The 12,479-nt window shown below is 46.6% G+C and overlaps 1 protein-coding gene across 9 annotated transcripts in view; it reads left to right on the top strand.

The window, feature by feature from the left end:
• FKBP6 (FKBP prolyl isomerase family member 6 (inactive)) overlaps positions 1-12,479 on the top strand; it is a 30,454-nt gene continuing 17,975 nt past the window's right edge. For 2 of the 9 annotated variants that reach the window (XM_068910115.1, XM_009680193.2), the window contains exons 1-7: positions 232-488; positions 1,943-2,032; positions 2,574-2,776; positions 4,420-4,539; positions 5,461-5,655; positions 5,982-6,091; positions 9,158-9,248. In XM_068910115.1, coding sequence (XP_068766216.1) covers positions 302-488; positions 1,943-2,032; positions 2,574-2,776; positions 4,420-4,539; positions 5,461-5,655; positions 5,982-6,091; positions 9,158-9,236 — 984 coding nt within the window. In that variant the 5' untranslated portion in view covers positions 232-301 and the 3' untranslated portion in view covers positions 9,237-9,248. Of the gene's footprint in view, positions 162-231; positions 489-1,942; positions 2,033-2,573; positions 2,777-4,419; positions 4,540-5,460; positions 5,656-5,981; positions 6,092-9,157; positions 9,249-12,479 lie in introns of those variants that run through there. The other 7 variants (XM_068910116.1, XM_068910112.1, XM_068910119.1 and 4 more) reach the window with 7 other exon arrangements.

Genomic DNA, 12,479 nt, shown 5'->3' with positions numbered 1-12,479 from the left:
GACGTCTGCAGCGCTGATTGGACAACATCCGCGCAGCTGCATGTCCTCTCCCGGAGAAACGCCGGCTCGTGGCTTTTAAGCGGCCTGTTGGGAGGGGGCGCTCTTCGGAGCCTGATTGGCTGAGGCCGCAGTGTGCGGCGCTCGCTGGTTGGCGGGGCGAGGCGAGCCGAGGGGCGGGGCGAGGCGGCGGCGGGCGCGGGGGGTGATGCTGGGCCGCGGCGGCGGGGCGGCGGCGGGCGCGGGAGGGCGGCGGGCGGCCCCTCGGTCCCAGCCGGCCGCTTCTGGAGGGCTGGGCGGGAGCATGGCTGGTCCGGGACAGGGCCCGGTGGGGAAGACCCCGGGCCCCGCTGCTGCTGCCCCTCTGTCCCCCTTCCAGCGGCTGGTGCAGGCCCGGCACCTGCGGGACCTCAGCGGCGACGGAGGGGTGCTCAAGGAGGTGTTGCGCCGCGGCGCCGGGGAGCTGGTGCCCCCGGATGCCTCTGTAGCAGGTACAGCCGGTGCTGGCCGTGCTGCCCCGGGGCTCTGCGGTGTGTGCTCTCAGGCCAGGCCGGGTGGGCTGAGGCGCCTGCGCCAGCAGCCCCTGTGTGCGGGTGCTGCAGGGCCCAGAGCCCGTGACAGGCCTTTCCTGGTAGAGGCTCAAGGGCAGCCCTGCTGCTGGACCCTCGGAGCAATCCTGCCGGGGCCCGTGTTACAGAGCGTAGCTCAGCTCTGATGTGCCCTTGGGGCCTGAGCGTCCTCTGCTCCACGCTGCTGGCCAAAAATCCCGCAGTGAGCCCCACGTGAGCTCGCAGCACAGCTCCCCTGCTGTGTCGTCCCTGTCAGGACGTTGTGTCCTGGTTAGTCTGTGCAGGCCTTCCAACTGCAACTTGACTGGCCCTCCCCTGAACGACTTCCTCTACCAATGGCCATTGTTAAATCTAAGTGTGCGGTTAAGGGAACTAAGGAAAAAACAAAGTCCTTGGAAGCTGTAGGCTGCGGTCAGGGTCTCATGCTTGTGTGTGTCCTTTACGTCTTAGTGCAAGGTCTCTGCTTTTATCTGTATGGCTAGCCACGAATTGCATGTTGGGAGACGTGAGGACAGAACCTGTTTTAAAAGATATCCTAAGCCTCCAGAGTGGTGGTGTTTGTGGGCTGACAAATTTGAGTGCTTCATAGGACTCTAGCATTGGTATCAGAACAAGAATTAAAGTGCTTATACAGTAGTATATCTTGCTGCTTCAGAGACTGTCTGCTCCCTCTTATCAGTGTTGTAGCACTCGGGATAGTCTGTTTAACTTCTTGTGGCTGACAGATTAAATGAAGGGACAGCTTGACCTTGAGAAAAGCAAGATTTCTAGGTCCCACCTGTGTCCACAGTAGGTAGAAGCGGTCTGAAGCTGAAAGTGGTTCCCGTTCAGGGCTTTAGTCATGTCATGAGGGGCCAGTTGTAGAGGGTTTTCTGATCTGAATAAGAACTGGAGCTGCCCATAGAGCTCTCTGGAGAGCAGCAAAACTGCAGGATACACTTCCCCTTTGCTCCTCTTTCCAGGGCTCAAGCTTTTGGTGGGAAAGGGCTTTGTTGCATCTTTCTGCAGATAACTGGGGTATTTTAATTTGTTTGGCCAAAGTTTCCATTCTCTTCCTTCACAAAACTCTCACCAGTTCTTAACGAAATCACAACTCTTGATCAGATAGGAATTAAGGCTGTGAAACGGCTATTTTATCTGATGCCAGTGTTAAAATACAGCCAACACCACTTGGCTGTGATCAGATGTTTGGTATAGTGACAAGGTGGTTTGTGTTCCCTCTGCTGTTCTACAGCTCAAGTGAAAAGAAAAGCAGGGTAAAAGGGTGGTTGGCATTGCAAAAGCAACTCCCAGTGTGTTGCTGCTGATATTGTTACTGATCACTAAGTCAAACTGTTGCTTTGTCATCTCCCTGCTGCTCGTTGTGGGATGTGCAGTGAAGTACTCTGGGTACCTGGAATATGCAGAGGAGCCCTTCTGCACAAACTGCTACAGGAAGCTTCCTCGACTGATGAAACTTGGAAAAGGTAAATTTGAGCTGAAAAGTTTATCTTGAGACTTGCAGGGGTTTAAAGACCTGCCCTTTAAGACGTTAATTTAGACTCTATTGAGTGCCTTTAGATTACCTGAAACCTTTAAAGCTTGCTATTAGAACAATAAAGCTCCATGTGGGTGGCATTCAGTCTGGAACAGCTTGCCCTGTGCCTCCCCTGACTGTGGGAGTGAACAGCAGGTTCTGTGCTGTGAGTGCTCTTGCTGGGCGCTTAACACCTGTCCTGAAACCAATACTATCTTAAAAGTTTTTAAATCACCTGAGAGGAGAAGTTGATGTGTACTGCTAGCTTGTTTGCTTGTTCCCATGGCCGATTGCCTTGTTAGTCCAAACATCAGGAGCAGCTGTATGTGGGCACAAGTTATCCTCGTGGTGGGGAATTGACTTTTGCAGTTGCTGAGCTGTGGACTACCAAGGCTTTTTCTCTAGGCTTTAAGAGAAATTGTTATTCAGAGCTCGCAGGGGAGGGTTCTGCTTTCGTGATTCTCATGACCTTCCATTTCTTGTTGTGGCAGACATTACACTAGGGGGGCTGGAAATTGGCCTGCTCACAATGAAGAAGGGAGAGATGGCAAGGTTTGTCTTCATGCCGAATTATGCCTATGGGAAACTAGGCTGTCCGCCTCTGATTCCCCTGAATGCCACTGTCCTGTTCGAAGTGGAGGTGCTGGACTTCCTAGACTCAGCTGAATCCGACAGATTCTTTGCTTTGACTGCTGTGAGTTGCCTTGATAAGGTTTGAGACGTAAATCTGGAGGCTAAAACTTTGGCCTTTGTTCCCTTTGGTTGCTGTGGATATAGGATGTGTACAAGTATCTGAAGGGGGAGTGTCAAGAGGATGAGGCCAGCCTCTTCTCCGTGGTGCCCAGCAACAGGACAAGAGGCAATGGGCACAAACTGAACCACAGGAAGTTCCACCTGAACCTGAGAAAAAACTTCTTGACTGGGAGGGTGACAGAGCACTGGAAGAGGTTGCCCAGAGAGGTAGTGGAGTCTCCTTTGCTGGAGATATTCAAAACCCGTCTGGATGTGATCCTGGGCACTATGCTCTAGAGGTCCCTGCTTGAGCAGGGAGGTGGGACGAGATGATCTCCAGAGGTCCCTTCCAACCTAAACGATTCTGTGATTCTGTGATATAGGATCATATGGTAAACATGTTTGTTTAGGTTAATGCAGGTATCATGACCCTGGGGTACTAGCCTCACTCCTGCTCTGATACAGACGTATGCTCTTTGTTGCTGTCCCCACACACCTTGCTTTCTTTGCAAACTAGTGTAGAGGGAGAAGCTTGGTGCTACTGAACTTTTGCTTACTACAGTGTGATGGAATCAGTGGAACAACTTCCATTTATTTTAATTTTCCAAGAAACCTCTTGATTTCACTAGAGGGCACCAGCTTCCAGAAGTTCTGTGAAGTGGCAGGATCAGTAACTAGCTGTCTGTTAAAAAGAAAAAAATCCTGTTAGTCTGCTGAATCAAAGTGTGCCCCTCCTCTCTTTCCCTCCTGCCCCCCCCCCCCAATCTTTGTCTTTACTTCTTGGCTGCTGTCCCAAGTGCTCCTTCACCGTTTGCTTTCCTCCCTGATGAGTTGCAGTGCTATTGTTAGTTCCCCCTTTTCTCGTAGAAAGCTTTGGGCTGTGGTTGTGGGTCAGTGATTGGGACGCAGGCAGCAATGCTGGTGGAGGGAGGCCCTCTTTATTCCCCCACTGCTGTTGCAGAGGCCCCTCTTTCCACACGTGCCGTGAGAGCAAACTGCTATGTCGTTGCATGGGGAAGATCTTCCACCCTTTCTTCCCAGTTGGTTGCCCTTTTTTTGCTAGCTGCACCTACTCGGAGCTGGTTCAAACTCACAAACCTAGAAGAAAACCTGTCCCTCAGTTTTCTTGGTTGGTGTGTTACTTGGTGTCTGGCCCCAGAACCAGCATGAGGCAGGAATGCACAGCCACCTCGGGTGACTCACAAGCGATTAGGGCAGTATAGCCTTTCAGGCATCTTCACCTTTCATGTCAGGAATGCAGTTTGGGTGTTTGCTGTGTGCTAAGCAGATGACAGAGCAGGGCCGGATTTAAGGACAAATTCCTGCTTTTTTTCCCCCTAGAGTCCCTTTGGTCCTGATGAGCTCTCTGACTGGTTTTGTAGTGCTGCTCATCAGGAGTTGTCATCCCAAGAAGAGTAGTGGTGTGTGGCAGCCCGGAGATGCAAAGTGCCACGTGACGGTGGCCTGGCTGGACAATACAGGGGCTTTGACAACGGTCTGACTCCTGCCCTGTGCATAGAAGGGGCCTGCGAAGGACTTTTCTGTCCGTGATCTCTGCTTGTTTTCTTTTGCTTGAGTTGACATTCGGGTATTTCCTTTGTACAGGAGCAGCAGGGTGTGTTTCCGCTAGAGAAGGTGTTGAAAGTGGCAGACACAGAGAGAGAGTTTGGCAATTATCTCTACCGTCAGCAGCATTTCATGGATGCCAAGGACAGATACAAAAGGGTATGACACTAGAAAGATGTTTTTTCCATCTGTGGGCTGTGGAAGTAATGATTGTTACGTGCTAACGCGCCATAACAAGTGTGATTTAGAGAACAAATAGTTTAATTATATTTTCCAGGTATAGTTTGTTATTTAAGAACAGATCTTGAACACCTGCTTTTGTGTGAGCAGCAATGGTAATTGAATGCCATTGAAGGAGAAGGGATGGCAGAAATATGTCGAACCCTTTTTCTTAAGCTTTGCACTCTGTGAACTACAGCTGTGACAGAAGCGTATATCTTGGTGTCTTTATGAGCTCTGAGCAGTTTGCTTTATTGCTCTTGCTGCTAAACTGGGGTCTTTCAGGTCAGCTTTTACTAAGAGAGGGTATAATGCAGTGTGGTCTTGTATTACAATGGCATTCTGGATTAAATGTTTTCAGAAGTAATTTAGGGTCCTCATGCTCTGGAAACAGAGGTGTCTAGTCACCTGGGCACTTTCACTTTATTTTTGGCCTCCCAGGAGAGAAAATATTCTATTGTTTCCCAAACTGGAAACTGGTGAGATTTTTCTGCCCTCCATCTAAGGTTGCTTTCTCTTGCTGTTTCTTTCTAAAAATAATATTTTAAGTTGTCCTTCTCTAATTTGATTTCATTTAACATCTTTACCCTTAAAATCTGGTTCCTGCGTGTAATTTTTCCCTCTCTTGCTTTCGAGTTCCTTGATTAGTGCCTAAAGCTGTATTGAACCTTTAGAAAGATACAAAATCTTATGGCTGAGCTGGATAGTCATGCTGATAATGCCATGCAGTATTTTTAGAGTTATGATATTTTTAACTGACCTAGGTAAATAGAAACATGGATGTAGCTGGCTGATCAGATGGATTTCTTACTTTCCGTAACAAACCCATCATGTATTGGTGATGTTTCCATGTTTGCTCAGGCACACTCCATCCTAGGTCGCAGCCCTTCCAGTGAGGCAGAGCAGCGTCAGATTGATGCTTCTAAGTTGCTGGTGCTCCTGAATCTCTCTCTCGCTTACCTGAAACTGGAGCGTCCTGCCCGAGCTCTGACGTATGGGGAAAAGGCTTTGGAGATTGACCAAAGAAATGCCAAAGCGCTGTTCAGATGTGGCCAGGTGGGCAAAAATAGTTCCTCTGGTAGATGCATCAAGCAATGCCACAGTCTGACTGACTGTGGGGAGTACCTAGAATAAACTGAAGAGAACCACTAAATTCGGGGCCAGGACTCTAATCTCCTACAGCAGGCAGAGTGGTTTGTCTGCATTTGACCTGCTGGAAAATCTGGCTTTCTGTAAATCTATCGTACAGCCCTTTTCTTAGGGGATTCCTTAACTACCTGGATCTGCCTCAGAAATGTTTGTGGTTGTACATGTTTCAATCCTGAAGAATGGTAGCGGGTCTATATTCATCCTTCAATGTATCTGTCTTTTTTCAATGGCAGGCTTGTCTCTGCATGACAGAATATGAAAAAGCCCGGGATTTCCTGATCAGAGCTCAGCATATACAGCCATTTAACCACGATATTAACAATGAGCTGAAGAAGTTGGCAAGGTGAGAGAACTCCTTCCCATTGCTGTGGAAGGAGTGTTTAGACAGTCTGGAAACACCCCCTCAAAAATACTTTAGTGTTTGTTAAATAACTATTGGAGCTGGTAAGGGACTGGGGAAAATGCAGAAGGTCTTTTTAGCGTGGAGAAAATTGTTTCAAATGTTCTGCGGTCACACTGGTTACAGGCAATAGGCAAGAAGCTGAGAGTATCCACACTTTCCGTAGAGGTTCTCTGTGGGGATATCAGTGTTATACTTCATGTGAGTAGGTGGGTCGGGCTGATGACAGTAAGAGCGGGGCTGCTGAAATGCCTTGAAACCAATGAAATACTGTAGGTTAGAGCTTGTTATAATAATATGCTGGAATAATAAGCATGGCTTCCACTTCCTTGAAGACGCTGGTGGATTACAGCAGTTGTTCTGCACTGCAAGTGCTTCATCGTTGTACAATGCTACAAATACTAATGTTAATCTGCAGGAAGGTCTTAAAAGTGAATTTCTTGCTGTCTTGGAGGCAGTAAATGAGCAATCCTGAAGGCAAACTTTCTCTTTGCCCACAGGCTGAGTACCGCACAATCCTGCCAGCCTTAGTCACGTCTTAGTCCCACCAAAACATGACTAACGCTAATCTCCGTCCTCATTTTTTTCTTTGAAATCAGCAAAAGCACTAGCTAGTTCCCGAAAATGTGTGCTGTACTTCTGGCACTGCTGACAGATGCAGAGTGCAGTGAAGTCCTCAGCTTCAGAGATCACACAACAGCCCTTGAATAAGAATCGCTTTCTTTTGCTGCAGAGGCCTAGCAGTGCAGCATGACTTGTAGGGAGTAGTAAAAACTCTTGTTAGACTAGCTGGCACAGTTGGTAAAGCCAGTCTCACTGTGGGCTTAGTCTCTGTCAGGTAACGTTTTGGTAAAAGGACATCTGTGTCCTACATATCGAAATCTCCTTTAATAGTCTGTGACAACATCAAGTCTTCAGACTTTTCCTGTGACCTCAGAAGTATGAAGAACTTGAAGACAGTATTAGTTGCTGGTCTGGAAATCTGAAATGCACGACTTAGGTTCATCCTGGTCTGTCTCTGGGTGCATAGCTACTGAATTGCTAAGTGAGCATGAGTAATTTTAAGATTGTTCTGAATGAGTGGGAAGCTCCTCTTGGTGGTGTGGTACATGGATGGTGTCGAGAACTCATCGGTGCTAGAAATACTGATTCTAGGAGCCTCACGATGCATTTGGAATGAGTCTAAGGTAACACAACTGGTAGAAGAAAAATCTTTCTGATAAGGTTGGGCTTGTTCTGCCAGGAAGCAATGAGGCATTCTGACTTTAGGGAAACAGTGCACAGGCTTGTCAGCACTCACTCTGGAGACGGCAGCACAAACAACTAACGCACGTTGCAGAACCTGCGTACACGTTAAGCTGCTGTCATCTTGGAGTTTCTGCTTCAGTGCCAGTTAAAATTAGTGTGTGTTTTTTTTTTTTTTTGCTTTTTACTACGACAAAGGGTAAAATTAGCATAACATAGTTGAAGGTGATGTTATTGGATGTTGTTAGTCGTGCCACACCTCAGTCTAGATCCCTGTAACGTTGACAAACTGCACTGCCTGTGAAAACCCTTAATGTGATCTGGCAAATGCTTCAAAAATGGAGCGTGAATCAAAATCTTGTTCTTAAAGTCTTTCCACTTCTTACTGAGAACGTTTATGCTTTGCAAAAAGGAATACTGTGTGTTAATAGTTTGCTTCTGCTATCTGAAACAGAACTTTGAAAAACATCAATTTAAAAACTGAAGAAAGTTTTTAGCCAAATTCACTTCCACCAGAGAGAAGGAGGCAAATCCTGGGCTACGCATCTCGTACCAGCTGACGTGGTCTTGTTCTGTAGTATCGTAGGTCTTGAAGTGGCTGGTGGCCTTATCAGAAGACAGGCAGCTTATCAAATCCAGAATAAAATGTGGTTGTTCTGACATCCAGCATGACTCTCTGCCTTTAAATGAGTAGCTCTTGGGCTTCCAGCTTTGGTAGATGATGTTTTCAATGCCAAATTTATGCCACTTGGAGGCCAGGTAGGCATTCCTGGTCTACTTGGAATGGACAGACATGCAATGTCTGTCTGCAAGACTTAGCAGAGGAGACTTGCTGCTCTGAGATGTCTTTGAATGAAACACTTTATAAGTTCTGGATGCAGAAGAGCTGGTGGAAGGGGGCTAACGTCATGCTTCTGCTGCAGTGTGCTTCTGATATGTGGCAATAGAAACTTTCTGTTGACCTTATACGGTAGCAGGGGCAGTAAAGCTGCCTATATGTGCAATCATTTATCCCTTGGGTGGTGCCTAAATTGAGTCACCCACTGGGTCAGGGAATCTTCCCCAGTGAGGCCTACCTCCTGGTGAGGTGGGGACGTGGAAGACGCTGTGCTCCCTCCCGGCACCCTATGGCACTGCTGCTTTGAGCAGCAGTAGTTAAAATGGAGCAGTCTGCTTAGCTTTTGCCATGCAAATTTGACCCCGGCAGGGAAGTGAGAATGGAGAAGGAAGCATTTGCCATGGGATGCACATATTCTGGACACATGTCCGTGCAGTCCCCTACCCATCCTCTGCCCAGATTTGAGAGACCAATGGTAGATAGCTTTTACCTGTAGCTTACCAAGGATTAGGGTACTTGGAGGATGTGTCCTTCCAGGCCCTGCAGTAGTTTCTTGCACAAGGAACGGCAGAAGTGTAGGAGACACCAAACTAGACTACAGGATAGAGGTGGGGGGTTCCTTTGCATCATACACTTGCAAAACTAGCTTAGAAGGCATCTGAATGGCAAAAATCAAATGATCTAATTGGCTCATAGTCACCAGCAGAGCAGAAACCCAGGATCTGGTGATGAGGCACAACATTGCCAGTTCTCATACCCTGGCATGGCAGAAGCAAGGGCTTGGAGCACCTATGCCTTTGCTAGCACTATGCTCTTAGATTAAACTACTTTATTTAACAGCAAAAAGAAAAACTTTCTGATTGCGGCACTGATTGTCGAGTGGACAGTCCACAGCCCATGACGCCGTGGTGTGCTTTACTTTGCAGCTGTTACAAGGACTACGTGGATAAGGAGAAAGAAATGTGCTGTCGAATGTTTGCCCCTCTCGACTCTTCTCCTGTATGAGCAGAAATAAAGGTAATCAAGTCATGAAAAAGGCTGAGGTCTCCCCAGACCTCTGATAGCTTGCCTAGACAGTGTTTTCAGGTGGGGAACCTGTTTCTTTCCTGCACAGGAGGATTTTGGAGGCAAAATGTAACTTAAAGGGAGCGTGTGGAGGGCAAGGGGCAGGAAGGTAGGATGAAAGGCTACTATGCTGTCTGCTTGGAGAATCTTTCCTGCCAAGCAAGCTGGCATGGGACAGGAACCTGAGACTGGCAGCACTTGAGTAAGTTTGGTTTTGTTGTTTTCCTGTGCTGCTTATCCTAGTTATTGCCTCTCAGAGCCGGGGGGAGAAATAGCTGTGTAGTCTTTTTTCTCTGCCAATTAAAAGAAACAAAAAATTGTTCCTGTCAAACTTAGAATTGGATTTCCTCCTCCCTTCCAGCAGTCCTGTCTTGAGCTGCTGGAATGCTTCACTTCAGAAAAATCTAAATATTTTATTTCTTTTTTTTTTTTTGAAATATTAAAAAGCCTGTTTGTATAGAAAATTTCAAATAGATGTTTTGGTCTCTCTAAAGTCTTAAATCTTCTGGCAAAATTGACAGGGTTTATAAATGCACAAAGGCTCTTTGATCATTCTTTTTTTGTCAAAACCTTGGGAAGGGAGGGTGAAGGGGAGTGGAAATCTTCGCTGGTCTCTTGCCTCAGGGTAAGCCCTAGGGAAAGGGTTGTGGAAAATGACAGCAGCCTTCTGTCGGAAAGCATCACTAGCACAGGGCCTTCAGGATTTGCTGCCATGCTGTCTCATACAACACAGCAATATTTTGCTGAAAATGAGTATTAGCAGCTTTTCTGTCGTGCGTAGTGAGAATGCAGGGTGCAGCCATGGCATTCTAAGGTTGGCTCTTTCTAGATTCTCTTGTCTGTGGTTGCGATGAAGCTAAACTAGTATTTGAGGAAGAGGTTTGATTGAATGGCTGCTTCATAAAGCAGCACATCCCGCTTCTGACTGAATGTGCGTCCTTGCTGTAGTTCTTACCCCTCCTGTCTCCCCCAGGCCCCTGCTCTCAGCTGAATATATTGTTAAACTGCTTAAGAACACAAATTCTTCTACTCCAGGTTCGTGAGGAGACTGGCCAGATCTATTAAAGGGTACCTATCCCCAGGCAAGCAGCTATGAAAGGGGGTTTTATGACTGACGTGTGGTCTTGCCAGAGGTATGCAGGAAGTCCATAGCTCTGCACTTGGCAAGGAGGCTCTGAGTCTGTTTGCTGAATTTCAGAGAGTTGCAATTTGAAAGCCTATATGACTTGCATCTCACATTTCTAACTGTAGCACTTAGCAGTGCCTGAACTGGGGAGCCTGTGCCAATCTGCATCAGCTGGCCCTCCTTCGTGACAGAACTTTGAATGAACCTGATCGTCTCCTGGGTCATGAGAAAGACCTGCTAGAACAGAAAGCAGGGTCTAACAAAGCATGGTGGGAGCACTGAGTCTTGTCATCACTATGATGTCAAGGAATGTCTCTTAATTAACAGCTAAAATCTTATGCTAAAAATGTTGGCTTCCCATGTTAATTTTTGCTCTATGGAACCCTCTTGGCTAGGGGGAGAACAATACCTTCTTGGTGGTGGTTTTACATAGTTTTATCTCTTGTTAGAGCATTTGAGGTGTGTCTGTTGGCAGAGGCTACCTTACAGAATTTAAATAAGTCTTCCAGACAAATATCAATCACTGACTCCGTTATGACAAACTATAGTGCTTACTGCTGCTGTTAATTCATCATAAGAAAAATCTCTCTTACTAGAGGAGGTTCTTGAAGGGCGGGCAGGGCCTTGTGCTAGCTGGAGGATGGTTTGCTGCAGTGTCTTGCCTAAAACTGCAGTACATATTCAGAGAGGAACAAAGCAGTTCCAGCTGAAACTCCTGCTCTGTATCAAAGCATTGCTAATTAGTCAGAAATGAGGCAGAACATTCTTTTGTGTTTTTTTGACAACTTTGTACAAGTTCAGCTTAGGGCATGAGCCGTACTTGGTCAGTCGGACAGGCCTGTTTCATCCTTTCTGTCTTAAGTAGTTAGTGATTAGGTGGCCTGTAAACTTTGCCTGTAGCTGCACGAGCCAGTGGAATCACAAAAGTTACAGAAAACTTTCCTGTTCACCAGCTGGTAGGTACTTGCTAAACATTGAGCTGACCAGTTGTCCAGTTTGCCAGCTAAATGACTTAGAGTTGTAGCCTTGACTCTTTCTCTCTTGTGAGACACTACTATATCCCTCTGATTCAGAGCTCTGACCCAGGTAGGTTTGATATGTTTTGGTGAATTTTGCAGTGCTTGTTTTATTACAGGAGCAAATGGTGTTTTTTTTCCTCTGTACTAAATAGTCTGGGGCTGTGTTGCCTTTTCCATAATGACACTTAAAACCAGACGCACTTGAACATACTCATCTTGCCTAGTATTTCTGCATCCCTCTCACTGTAGAGTCCAGTTCCTGTAATTGCCACAAGCAGCATCATGCTCAGGGTACTCTTTCTTCCTTTTTAGTGGAATACACTTTCTTCCTTTTTAGTGGAGTTCTGGGTCAGAATAAATCTTAGCCTGCTGAAATTTGAGGTTGCTTGTTCTGATGCTTCCTAGAGGAATTCAGTAAATATTCAGGGGTAGAAATAGAAGTGAGAACGCTTACAATCTTAAATCTGTCCCTCTGCCGTTCCTTGCAAATACAATGGCTTGGGTCTCATGCACATCCCTCCGTGGGTTTGGGTTGTTTGCCTGCCCCTATACACCTGTGTGGTGTGTCATGTGTCAGGGCAGGTTACCTGGTATGTGCATAGCTGAAAGCTCCTTTTTGGCCCCTAAACTGCAAACTGTGGATGGACAGAGGCTTACTGGAGCTTTCTGTTCCACTAAAGAGCACAGCTTTTTGGTGAAAGACTTTTAAACCCTGTATTAAAAAAAAAAAAAAGAAAGAAAAAAAAAAGAAATTAGAAATTTCTTATCATTACTGTAGTCTTTCATGAGCAAGAGAGAATTTAATCATGAAGAGAGTAGACAAATTCCTTAGAAATGTCTGGATTCTAGTGGAGGGTCCTTGGTGATAGTTTAATTTCAGAAAGATGAGTCTTTTTAAGTGTAGTGTCCCCCGCTACAAATTGAAAACTTGGCTCTAGTGTGCATCTCAGTTCCAGTACACAGGAGAAGTGGTCTCAGCAGTTCAGAGTGTACAGGGAAGTGTTCCAGCGAAAACAGACAATATTGAAATTATGGCAG

Source organism: Struthio camelus, chromosome 16 (assembly GCF_040807025.1).
Source record: "Struthio camelus isolate bStrCam1 chromosome 16, bStrCam1.hap1, whole genome shotgun sequence".
Classification (NCBI taxonomy): Eukaryota; Metazoa; Chordata; class Aves; order Struthioniformes; family Struthionidae; genus Struthio; species Struthio camelus.
Note: the sequence above shows the minus strand (reverse complement) of the source record. Positions and strands in the feature narration are given on the sequence as shown.